General features: G+C 35.1%; 1 protein-coding gene and 1 pseudogene across 1 annotated transcript; both read right to left on the reverse strand.

The window, feature by feature from the left end:
* Window positions 1-3471: 3471 nt before the first annotated feature.
* On the reverse strand, window positions 3472-7177 carry LOC134281227 (uncharacterized; annotated as a pseudogene).
* Window positions 7178-10630: 3453 nt separating this feature from the next.
* On the reverse strand, window positions 10631-13115 carry LOC134281225 (uncharacterized). Its single transcript, XM_062763700.1, has one exon. The coding sequence runs from the start codon at window positions 13113-13115 to the stop codon at window positions 10749-10751; it is 2367 nt and encodes a 788-aa protein (XP_062619684.1). The 3' UTR covers window positions 10631-10748.
* Between the last annotated feature and the right edge of the window lie 40 nt (window positions 13116-13155).

Consider the following 13155-nt stretch of genomic DNA (forward strand, 5'->3'; position numbering starts at 1 on the left):
TGTCATGGTAGTCCTGATAAAGTTTAATTGATTAAATTTCCCGGGATGGAAACACTGTAAGCTGACTGGCATTTGACAGGGTGCTGAGGAATTACAGTATTGTCTTCTCCAAAAAAAAGGCAACCATCAATGATATATACTCAAGCCTTACACTGAAAAATGTATCAACAAGTTTTATTAGTATCCCGATGTTTTTATATAGAACATTACATGTCCTATTGAGAAGTAAAATATTTAGGTACCATCTTAGAAAAATAACAAAATACTATCATGGGGTCAAATTTTCGTGGATTGAAAAAAAATAGTTCGAGGGAACTTGATCTCGTGGATGAAGAAAGTTGAGTTGTAAGTAAACAAGCATGCACTTGAAAGTTCCCGTTACGTAGGGTATGGAACATGAAATTCTGGGTTTCAAACCTCGATAACAACAGTGATTTAACAAATAAGACAGAGAAACTCAGGCAGTAAGGGGGGTAGTAATTTCCATTGAAAGGGCAGTTGCTCTTTTTTTGTTTTACAGGATGGTCTAACATGTTGAACCCCCCCCCCCCTCAAATTTTTTTGATATTGTACAAGAGGCCCAGGGGCCACATCACTCACCTGAGCACTGGCTATGAAAAAAAAAACACTTTGATCGACCATTTGACCCCACCCTACCCTTAGGGGTCATGCTTTGAACAATCTTGAATACACACCGGTGACCACCTGAGGATGCTTCGAAAAAAAAAAGCTTTTCTGTTCTTGAGAACATTTTTCCTATATACTTCTATGTAAAACTTGATCGACAATTGTGGTCCCACCTTACCCCAGTAGGTAATGATTTGAAGAAATTTGAATCGACACCACATGAGGATGCTTCCATATAAATATTACTAATCATGGCTTTGCTGTTCTTGAGAAAAAGACTTTTAGAGATTTTCACTATACATTCTTACGAAAAACTTTGATTCTCCATTGTGGCCCCAAGCTACCAGGGGGTTGTGATGTGAACATACACCACCTGCAAATGCTTCCACGTAAATATGACTAATATTAAATGGCTTTTCTGTGCTTTAGAAGAAAGTTTTTGAGAAATTTCCTTATATACATGTATTCATATGTAAAACTTTGATCGTCCATTGTGGCCCCACCCTACCCGCAGGGGTCATGATTTGAACAAGCTTCAATGTACAACACTTGAGGATGCTTTCTTATAAATATGACCGATCATGGCTTTGCTGTTCTTGATAAGAAGTCTTTTAAAGATTTTCCTTCTACATTCCTATGTAAAATTTTGATCGTCCATTGTGGCCCCACCCTACCAGCAGGGTTCATAATTTGAACAAACTTCAATGTACAACACTTGAGGATGCTTCCAAATGAGTTTCATCTTTCCTGGTCTAGTGGCTCTTTGAGAAGAGCATTTGTAAAAAATGCAATTAATTTTTCACAAATTCGTAATTATCTCCCCTCGAAAGAGGGAATATCTCTTCATTTGAACAAACTTGAATCCCCTTCACCCAAGGATACTTTGTGGCAAGTTGGGTTGAAAATGGCCCAGTGGTTCTTGACTAGAGGATGAAAATGTGAAAAGTTTACAAACAATGACGACAACAATGAAGACAGACAACGGACAAATTTTGATCATAAAGATCACTTGAGTCTTCGACTCAGGTGAGCGAATAATTAAAATGTTAGAAAAATCAAAACTTTTAGAACATGTGGTGGTGGGATTTCTGTACTTTTTACAGAGTAATCCATGTGAAAAATCCTTTCTTTGAGTACTGTGAACTTTTCTGATTATGTTGACTTTGGAAAATGGCCTGTTGTCGTAAACTTTAACCTTTGATATGTCATATGAGACGTCAGTATTTCACAAACACATCTTATTTTCTTACTTTAAAAAAAATACTTTATACCGTTGGATGCAAGATATGGTATTTTCATCTCAATACATGTGCCAGGTGTTTAACATTTAAAGAAAGAGCTTCAAATACTTATTGAAGTGTACAAATTTCTGAAATACTTTTTGATTTATTTTTTTTTAATTTCCTTTGATGGAAAACTTTAAAGGCCGAGATTTTTAACCGTACGGTTTTCTCAGGTAAGGTGAGGGACTAAATTTTACACGCGTGGCACTCAGAGGCACTGACGGTCGTGCAGACCGTTGGAAGCGCTAACCCCTATACACAAACAGTATACACATGAAGTCAATGAGTATTACCTGTACAGCTTGGTGGCCAACTGTTCATCATAAAATTAGTAGAATTTGACATCGTAAATAAAAAATATCAATAATAATTAATGATAATTGTAAAATTTCGTAATTTCAGACTTACAAGCAGAAATCTCGCAGGCCGACTTTTGAAAAAAAAAATCTACGGTACGTTGTAAAAAAAAATCTTCCTTGTCTATCCCTTTCAAAATCTTAAAACTATTCATAATTTATTATCGTAAATATAGTGCATGTAACAATTAATTAGAGCTTTGATCATGATCAAATAGTAACAGTTACTTGCCGTTTGTATAAAAAGTCGCGTGGTCCTATTTTTAGCAAATGTACATCACTGTACATTCTGTATCCTGTTGTGAAAAAATCGCGATGATAACGATGGTTTTGTAAAGTTAAAATTACATACAAGAATGTTTGTATTTTAAGTAAATTTAGATTAGAATTAAACAACTTAAAACAAAATATGAATTTATTGCTAACATATGTATTTCTTTCAAAACTATTTTTAACACCTGTGACCTTGAACGGAGGTAACAATGCAACCTACGAAGCAAGAAATGCTCGGTAATAAAAAGGAAAAGAAAAGAAAGAAACTGTTAATACTTTAATGCTTGTCCAAACGAAGTTGTTACTTATAAGATATTTTGTTTTATCCTTAGTTATCCATTGTGTTACAGTGTACCAGCTTATTTTCTCTTTTATTTTCATCGTAATTTTTGCCGCGTCTCACAACAAGAATCATTCTTAATTTTTACGAGTGAAAACAAGATTCCATTCACCTATGCAATTTTCATTAGTAAAAATATACACAATCGTGATTTATTTTATTGAAATACAATGAGATAAAAATTCATGTTTTTTAATGACATATTTCTAATACAGATAATTAATCAATTATAATCAAGCTGAAAGTGTTTGCATCGAAATGGCTTCCTCATTGCGATGGTAATTTAGCGGTAAACATCAGAAGACCGAAAGTTAATTTGATGGTGGCCACGCGTGTCAAACAAGGTGAAAGAGATATACACAGGGACTAGTAGCTAAATGTCAATCAATTTCAAGTACCCAATGATTGACCTTAATTTATTTGATTGACAGGGGGATACAGACCAGGTAAATCTGAGGGCGGTGCTTATTATCTCGGGCTTTAAAAGGTTTACTAATTAAGCAATGGAATTTAAAGTGGTCTTGTGCTTACAAAAATAACTGTGATCAAAAGAGTGGAATTAACACAATAAAAGTAAAATTATCATGATTTATTAGTCACCTTCGACTGAAAACATTTCACCTTTCACTGAAAATCGCATATGAAAAGGTTGTGATTTACAAACCATTAATTCTGGTTTAGGCGTATACTGTATATGATAATACTTAATAGTCTGATATAAATGATTTCTATTAGGTGTGGACACGGTGTCCTTTTGGTATGTGCTTCCTAAAAGGTTATATAGGTTTTCTAAATTGAATATATTATTTTGTTTCACTGTGTTAAATTTATTGATGTGAAACACATGCTTTGAGGTGCTCTTTGGCGTTTCACTAGACTCCACTGTAGCCTGTCCTGAACTGTCAGTTTTTACACTCAATACAACACTTTTGGGGACTTTTTCTGGGTCTGCTCTTGAAGTTTGTTTTAAAGAATTTGTGTTTCCTTCTACATTTGAATTCACCTCGTCACTATTAACTTGTTCACCGATGTTTAAATTAATCGGCTCTTCAACAGCTTTCTCATTTAAATACTCTTCTGAAGATGAAGGTGTTCTTTCATCCGGTCTCACATTTTCATATTGTGAAGCAGGAGGTGGCACCTGTGCTTTAGTTGGAGCCACCTGTGAAATGGGAGTAGGTGGTTCTGGTTTTATATCATTATAAGGGATATTGTCTTTTAAGGAATTTTGTTCCGTGTTTGAGGCTGGTTGTTCTAATTTCTCTTTTTTCTCAAGCACTGTTTCTGGTTTTAATATCTCTAATTTCTCCTCTATTTTAGTGGATTTCCTGAGGTCCACTATTGTTTCATCCTCATTGCTAATATCTTTTGAATCCTTCAATCCTGAATCTAGGTTTTAATCTGGGATTTGAGTACAGTAACTCTAAACTGGCTCCCAATTTTGAAAGGCTAGAATCAACATCAGCGCCTTCTGCATTCTCAAGATAACTAGTCAAAATTTCCAACACGGAACTCCCTCTCTCTGAAGAAGAATTTTCTAAATTCTGACCCTCTGTTTGAAAAAGCTTGTCACCATATAAATCCTGGGTAAAAGATTTCAGCTTTTTCCCTCTGAGTCTTCTATCCTCTTTTTCAGTATTAAACAGAGACAGTAGATCCAGATCATCATGCATCCTCTCTAGAACGGCATCCCCTTGCTTTTCCTGGCTGCTGCAGCAGTACACCGAAGCTGCATCTATAGGCTGTGCTTCTGACGTAAAGAAATATCCTCCAGCATCAACCACACATGCACCGTTTGGGTAATGTATAACCGTTCTGTGACTACCAATGTTGTGGATAAAGTTATCAGGGTCAAATAATCAGTATAAGTATTTTGTTGTCTCTGCCAAAAAGAAACTTTCCATTCTGTTGTCAAGTTGACGGGTGTTAACATTTTTTACCTGAAATGAAAATCATTGTATTTTTGGTAAATATGTATCAGATACAAGGAAATAAATTGAATCAGTCTGAAATTTAGAGATCATAATTTGCTTGTTATTATCAATTCTTACACGTAAAAGTACAGTATGTGTATTTAGAAAAGCTGGCTACATATTTAAGTAACTTTGGTACAGACAATGATGCACTTATTCACGAAAATCATAAATAAACCCTTAATAAATACAATGCATGTTGCAGACATGTGTCTTGCTTTGTGATATTTATGCTAACCACTAAATACCAGGTGATTGTTCTAAATTTTGAATGTGTCAATTTGCGTACAAGTACTGGTATTTGAAGAACTGTAGTTCTTTTTTATTAAACTCCTTATGGATTACTGAAAGTACCTAATATGAAAAAGCTTTAACTTTCAAAATTCAGAATAGTTTCCTATATCCCAAAAGCAACCCAGCATTGTAAAAGATCAATGTGTATACTTAGAATAATACAGGACCATTATGATTCTATGATGGTCTCATTCTGTACTTTTTTAATATAGAAGTTAAATATATTATATTCTAGACATGGTTATTGCATATTCTACCATATGATTATGTAACTTGACATTCTGTACAACATTTAATTCATCGGGCTTTGCTTGTGTAATGTTATAAATGTGTCATGTTATACAAGGAGCGGTATACTCACGGTAGTATATCCACACTTGGTTTTGGTGCTGTGTTCTATGGCCTCCAGCATGTCTACACCTATCTCCAGTAAAAAGGATCTCTGGTGGCCTGGTACAGGTACACAGCACTATCTATCAGTTCTACAGAAAAAAGCATAGGATTAGCTCGCAGAATTATAGGATACATTTAATTCGTTTTCACAAATATGTGTTATTTCCTATTTTGGAAAATTTCTAACTATAAATAATAAAAAAATTCTCAATCAAATAAAGTTTTTATTTAACATACTTAAAATTAATGAATATTTTTTGAAAGTTTTTTGTCAAAATGTATTTTATTGCTATGATAAGCAAAAATCAGAGCTTTGACATACTCATTCAGGCAAACATTTATAGGAATGAAGAGTGATATTACTCAAAGAAGCTGAGTGAGCCTTATATTTTTTATCTGCTACAGGGAATTGTTTCAGTCTCATAAAGGAAGAATTCTACAAACATTACAATTAATAGACATGTACTTCTCCTATACAAAATAAATTAAAATCAAACCTGTGTTTCTTTAGTTATTATCTGACAGTAAATATTGGAGATTACCTGGTCTAAGTGGGTACCCCTCTTTACCCGTGTGGGCCTCACTCTTTGGAATGTTATAGTACTCAGGCAGGAAACCAAACTCTCTCCAGACTTGGCGGAAGTTATGAATAGTTTTCATGGCACTGTCTATATCACCCAACAAGCTCTGTTAAAGGGACATAACTATAAAATCAGCATTATGTTTCCTAATTTTATTTTCCCTGGATTTTTTGCAAATTAAATATAATTATAAAACATCATAATGTCCATACTTAAAATCCTTTCTTTTTGTCAAACTACTTGTAAAATCATGATTTTGTGTTTCAGTTACCTGAATTCCTGGCCAGTACGCATCTAATGAGGTAAACATAGGAAGAGTTATCCCTCCATTGGTCATGTGTGCCCACATATACAAGTCATCCTTTTTCACATGTTTTACAATTGCTTTCTCATAAACTAAAACAATAAAATACTTTAACAACTAACATTTACCATTTGTGCATTGTGACAGTCTTCGAAAGCTTAAATATGTACTTGCCTAACACCTATACCTTGTGTGCTTATTCATATGGAATACACATGTAATAGGAAAATGAGAGAAACTTCAAAAATTGTCAAACAGACAAAAAAAAATAATATTCTACATGTTAATTAAAAATGTTAGCAAATACACTTACATCGAAAGTGTTCCAGATATTCAGGGATATAAAATAAGATGGCTCCCTTAACTAGATACTCAAAGTATGAATCAATACCCCCTCCAATACCAGAGTCAAGAGCTGTCCAATGACCTTCAAAACTTAAAGATAAATTAATTTCTATTTCTTTGAATTTCTTCATCCGAGTTGCTGGTATGAAAAGAATCTAACATACCAATCCAGAGCTGATTTTGAGTTCCAGAGAGCCCACATTGCTCTCATTGCCACTTTCTATAACACCGGTCGGTCACCGGTCAGCCTACTCAGAGATCCAAACTCTATCAGGAATGTCCCGACTCCAGCAGTACAGTGGTCTCCCCTTCAAGCACACCATGTCTAAGGTTGACTGTTCCATAAGGCATACCAGTTGGTGTGTCAAATGCTGTTGGGTAAAAATATTCCCCGGGGGTTATGACCATAACGAATTTGAATCAACACTACCTGATGATGCTTCCATATAAATATTACTTAACATTGTTTTACTGTTCTTGAAAGATTTTTTTTATACAGTATTTTTATGTAAAATTTTGATCCCCAAATAGCGGTCCCATCAGGAGTCATGATTTGAAAAAAATGGAATCTACACTATGTAAAGGTTTCTTATTAGCTGCAATAATGTAGCCCTCTCCGATTTTTTTATCTGATATTTTCTGGAGACCCCCCCCCCCCCAAAAAAGGAGAGGGGTACATTATTGCAGCTAGTTTCTTATAAGTGTCAACTTTTTGGCCCAGATTTTTATTAAATTTTTATTAAACGATGTCACCCAAGTTTCACGTTTTCTTTACGATCTCCCCTTGAAGTTGGCCCGGTGATTCTGGAGAAGAAGTCGAAAATGTGAAAAGTGTACAGGCAGACGGCCAGACGGAAGACGGACAAAATTTGACCAGAAAAGCCCACTTAATCTTTTCAGCCCGGGTTGGCTAAAAAGGATACTAGTAAAGGATATGGCTGAGACCTCCCTAAGTCCCTTCATCCCATATTGTCCATTTACAATAAACATTAATTCTACATGCTTTACTGTCTAACACATGTATCATGACATATCCCTATGGACCCGCAGCCCTCTAATATTATACATTTATATGCATTGTTTGCCTTTTCAGAACTGTTACAAAACAACCAACACAAGGGTTGGAATGGCGAACAGATGGATTAATGTTGACGGAATGTTCAGCCTCTGCTAACACTGAGAACATTAAGCGCGTGTTTCACGAACTTATCAGAAAGGTACTGTATATCAGTCTAGTTTCCAATGGTAAGCATTACAGTTGTATTTACTGTCACCCGATAAATTCAAAATTTACAACAAGGCACTGGTCTCTTATGGGAAAGAGTACAATGTATAGACATCAAGGTCCTTTGATATAAGTGACAAAATGCAATATATAGTCACTTCTGATCACTACAATCAATCGAACTTGGTAGTTCAGCTATCGAGTAGGTAGCTAACCCTTGGCAAATGAAAGGAATCGAAGACCAGGAAAGAATCATCCTTTATAATACATATTTGCATGATCTTGGACTTCAAACATCGCTTATTGTTTCACTGAGAATCTTTTTTACTGCATATTTATTTAGTTAAACATAAGAAATATGGAATTTTCCATTAAAGTTATTTTTATTTTTATCTGAGAAGAAATCGTTGGTCAGTGACCTTCCACTTGTCTAGGTAAAGCCTGGTTGAGTTTGTATAGGAATTAAAATATTCAAAATAAGAGATCTAGATTTGAAGAATTTATCTGACCTACGTTTTTGATCAAGAACCGTTGGACCAAGTCTCCAGATATCCCTTTCTCACAAACTGACTTTTGATACAATATTCACAATATACACACTTGGCATTGGCCTTTCATTGTTTAGATTCAAAATTTGTTGTTCAGGGTAACTGGACACTCCTTAAGCTGGAAAACTTAAAGTATTGCTAGTTTGAAAGAAGGTAGAAGAATCCGGCCAATGAACTGAGATAGATATTTTTATCCTTTTCTGCAAAGTCAGTAAACTGACTTAAAATTTTAGTTAGGCGTACTCATTGATACACAGGTTTCGGTTACCAAATCACAAAAGTGGACCTTTTGAATTCATAAGTGTTTTTAATCAACACCTTTCTCATGAAAGATTGGCGAAGAAAGTGTGCAAAATGCCTATAACTTACAAAATACTTTATGTAATTTATAAATTTAGCATTTTAAGTAAAATTCTTATTATTGAATGGTATGAAATTACAACGAACACAACTTTTCTACCGAAAATGCTTCCAGCGAAAAGGTTCTGATTTAAAATTTAAAAAGCATTCTGCTCGCCTTGTTCGCGTATGTTCTTTGTTGTTAATTTACTTATAATTTATAATTTGTTTTGGTGCATTTCCACTTGTAATTATTCTAAAATTATAATTAAATATCGACATTACTTACAGATAAGTGAAAAAAGAGATTCGTCATCTAAAGCACAGCGAAAACTTTCTCATGCGCAGATTGGATCACCGAAATTAATTCGAGCGTCATTAAGAAGACGTTTTAGTGTGTTTACTCGAGAGCGAACCTCTACAATGTAAATTTGGAAAAAAAAGGGTATGGAGTGTTATAATGAAATGACTATAATGAAATCAACAGAGATTTCGCCAGAGAAAGAACAGGGCTCCCTACTTTATAGCATGAAATTACACTTTCCTGACTTGAATGCAACGAAGGAGGAAGTACATTCCAAATCAGAAACACTTCAGTTACATTTGTAGAAGTATATATGAAGTGTAAATGTGTATTACTGTATGTGAGTGCTTCATTTTACTTTTTATTATACTTTGTATATATGTGTGCAATGAAAAAGCATAGACAATAATATATTTTGTCATCCTTCCTCTTTATATGTATATTGTACAGTAATCTTCATGCTTGTTCTAATCTAGTCTATAGTTGCAATCTCCATTTATTCTAATATGCCTTTATAGTTATAATTTGCACAAACACACACACCCTCACCCTCACAGAAATATACCGACACACCCTATACATATTTAAGAATAAAGTGTTTGGAAAATATGAAACGAAAATAATTTTTTTATCATTTGAAGTGCACTTCTAATATGTCTTATAACATTCTTTATACATGCAGTTTAAGGGTACTTAACACAGACAAAAATTTGATGCATGGATTAATATATATATATATATATTGCCTGATTTTGATGTGAAATGGCGTAAATAATAAATTCCTGAAATATAAAGAAATCGTAGGTTTTCCTTGGTGCTTATATATGAGACTTTCTTTTGCTTTCTGTATAATTCCATGCAAAATATTTTGCACAAAATCTTATGAAATTCACCCACTTTACTTGGTAAACATTATTCAGGTCGCCAATCTAAATGTAAATCTATGACAAATATTGCTGTAATGTCCGAATCTGGTCCCTTTATTTGATGTAAAAATGAGAAAATTCGGAAATTGACATTTTTTTTCTGATCTTCCTGTGATCTCCGTGTATCCAATAACTTACAAACAATACTCTTTTCGTGGCAGGGGTGATAACAGGTTTTTAATTGTAATTAGGTAATTAATAATTTTAAAAGACACCTCGAATCAGGGGCCAAAATGGGGTCTTAACCTATCTTGTCCTTTAAGATACTGTACTAATAAGGTCACTATCACTCATGGAACTTAAACAAAGCGCAAACGCAAGGGCTACGACTACGATTGTATTTATTGTAATCTGTCCTATAGATCCATAGCGTCCTATGGTGAAAGTTATCGTTATAACCAGTTCTGTTAACATTGCATCATTGCTCCTACATTTTCGCTCTATCGCCCTTATACGTCAGTAAATCAGTACGTAGTGATCAGAACATATGCGTTGAATGGTTAAAAAACATGACATTTCTAAACTATTGATTTTGTAATTTCACTTAAACTAAACAAGAATAATTCCATAATACAGTTTTACTTAAAGTGTATTCGATTGTTTAGACAAATGCTCTTGAAAAAAAATCGAACACTGTCTACAACACTTCTAAATTTGATGGACCTCCTTGGCTACCTTCGTCTGTGGAATGAAGACAATACTCGTGTATGATCCTTTTGATTTCCTGCGACTGACTGTGATGCCTTCGTTTCTTAAACATGGAGCACGAGTCTCCTAAAACCTTTGGTACAAGACACACAATAATAGTGGCTGCAGCCTGTGTAAGTAGACTTAAGTTCTTAGAGGCGGAGAATTCTAACAAGAGATCAACAGAAATATATAAAACAAGGACAATCACGCTTAATTTTAAGAGAGAGATAAAAACCTGTTGTCTGATGGGCCTGTACTTCTTCACAATTAAAAAGAAAAGGTCCTTCGGGATGCCTTTGCATTCTTCCTCCCTTTTGAACAAAGCTGTATCTGGATATTGACCATACTTGTGTATTTTCTTGCATATTTTTCTGGTATGCAGGAATATATTGTCGTAATACTTAGAAATGTCATTAAAGCTGTCAAACATATATATAAGGACCGTAAAAGAAAATATAAGGTATCCATAAGTTACCTCTGGGTGCGCAAATAACCCAGTGTATGTATACACAAACACTCCACAAATAAAGACGAAGCTATCGACAAAAATTATACTGAACATGTAATTGCTGAATGCCACAAAGCAAAACGCAAAGAGACGGCATATTACTTTTAAAGGGGCACTTATATCTAAATCCCGCCAAGGTTCAATGACGTATGCACGTGCTATCGTCATAATGAAACTAATCAATGGGATTCCATGAAGCAAAAGGCACAACGCTAGTTCCAAAACAGAAAACAAAACATACAGAGGTGCTATGAAAAGAAATATTCTTCCAATAAATGCGGATTTCCTCCATGCGTTAAGACTGTACTTATTCCAGCGCCTAATCTGTGTGATTACAGCATATTTCCAGAAAGATGGGTTCAGAACCATAAAGAACTGAGATAGGAAGACACGGAATATTTTTTCGTATCCATTTACGGGTGCCGTTGTTTTCATGGCTCCAAATTTCACTCGAACAAATGCATTAATTTTTAGAGGGGATTCGACTTCATTTTTGTTCTCAACCAGTCCTTTTGCAAGAAATGTTGCCAGGTCGGAGGGAACACATGTACTTAATATGAAACACACGGCGTATAACAGACACGCTACGAAAGGTCCCCCGAACACTCGAAGGAAATTTTTACTGCTCAGCTCGTATCCCGCCAACATGGACTGGAAATCTTTGGGTACACCTTTCTTTACACTTGCAACTATGTCGTTGTATTGCATTAGTCCATGTAATAGTACCTTCAGAGCGATGATTGATATGCTTACGAAAAAGAAAGTAATTCTAACAATTCTTGAAGTCCAAATAGGGCATTTTACACAGCAACAGTTAAAAGCATCTGTTATAATGGTTCCAATATGTACAGGATTGTAAAAAATCCAACTTTCCTTATTTTCAGCCACTTGAATATGACCTTCCATGTCGCTGATTGAAAAGTTCCGGAATACATGATAGCTTGAACTACCTCTAAATGTGATTTCATGGACATATTTCAGAAGCCACACGAGAATAAGGGGAAAATACATGTATAATACCAGACCTAGCACAAACGGTAACTTCCAGCCAATTTTTCTGTATTTCAGGTAAGTTCCAGAACACTCCAAGATTCGTGTTTTCGCCAAGAAATTCCACTTCCAGCGACAACATCGATAGCCCATTGCTTCCACAGGACAAATGACATTGAGACAGAGCAAATAAAGTGCATGACTCTTGATGAATATGCGTTCCCTGTAACACCAGTAGCTCTGATTATAATACTCCGCCATCCCGTTAACATCGCCATCTTTAGTATAAGATACAAGATAATCTGTAAGATTGGCTAGAGCTAAGGAAATCCGTTGTGTTGTCTCGTTAGCACCATATTGGATTTGACAATTTCCATGAACGCTTAACGGAACAGAGAAATGTTCCAAGGTGTTAACATCTAAGAGACCTAGAGACCAGACCCGGTAACCTAACGGCCAGTTTAAGTATTGTCTGGACCCTTTAGGTCCAGGAAATGTCCAGGTCCATTTGTTGCCTTGTATAACGCATCTTGTTTCATTGATTTGTTTGCTGGAAACATTCTCAAAGCGGAGCACAAAATTTACAAGACTGTATGAGTTCTGAGCAACTTCGTGAAGGAACCTTTTCTTGGTTGATTCTGACACAGAAAACCAACATTCAGAGTCTACTCCACTCGTGTACGGATAAGTGAAGTCCCAGTATGGACAAACATCTGTATTCCCAGGACTGACCGGTGCCCCTTCTCTTGCGTTATCTTCAGCTAGGGCAGCCTGGAGGATCACAATAAAGCAACTTATGTGGTAGATTCTTTTCATTATATTCTGTATGTCTCGATTTTTCGTCAACTGATATGAA

Source organism: Saccostrea cucullata, unplaced genomic scaffold (genome assembly GCF_032062105.1).
Source record: "Saccostrea cucullata isolate Sc308-1 unplaced genomic scaffold, CSIRO_AGI_Scuc_v1 ctg4632, whole genome shotgun sequence".
In the NCBI taxonomy this organism is placed as follows: domain Eukaryota; kingdom Metazoa; phylum Mollusca; class Bivalvia; order Ostreida; family Ostreidae; genus Saccostrea; species Saccostrea cuccullata.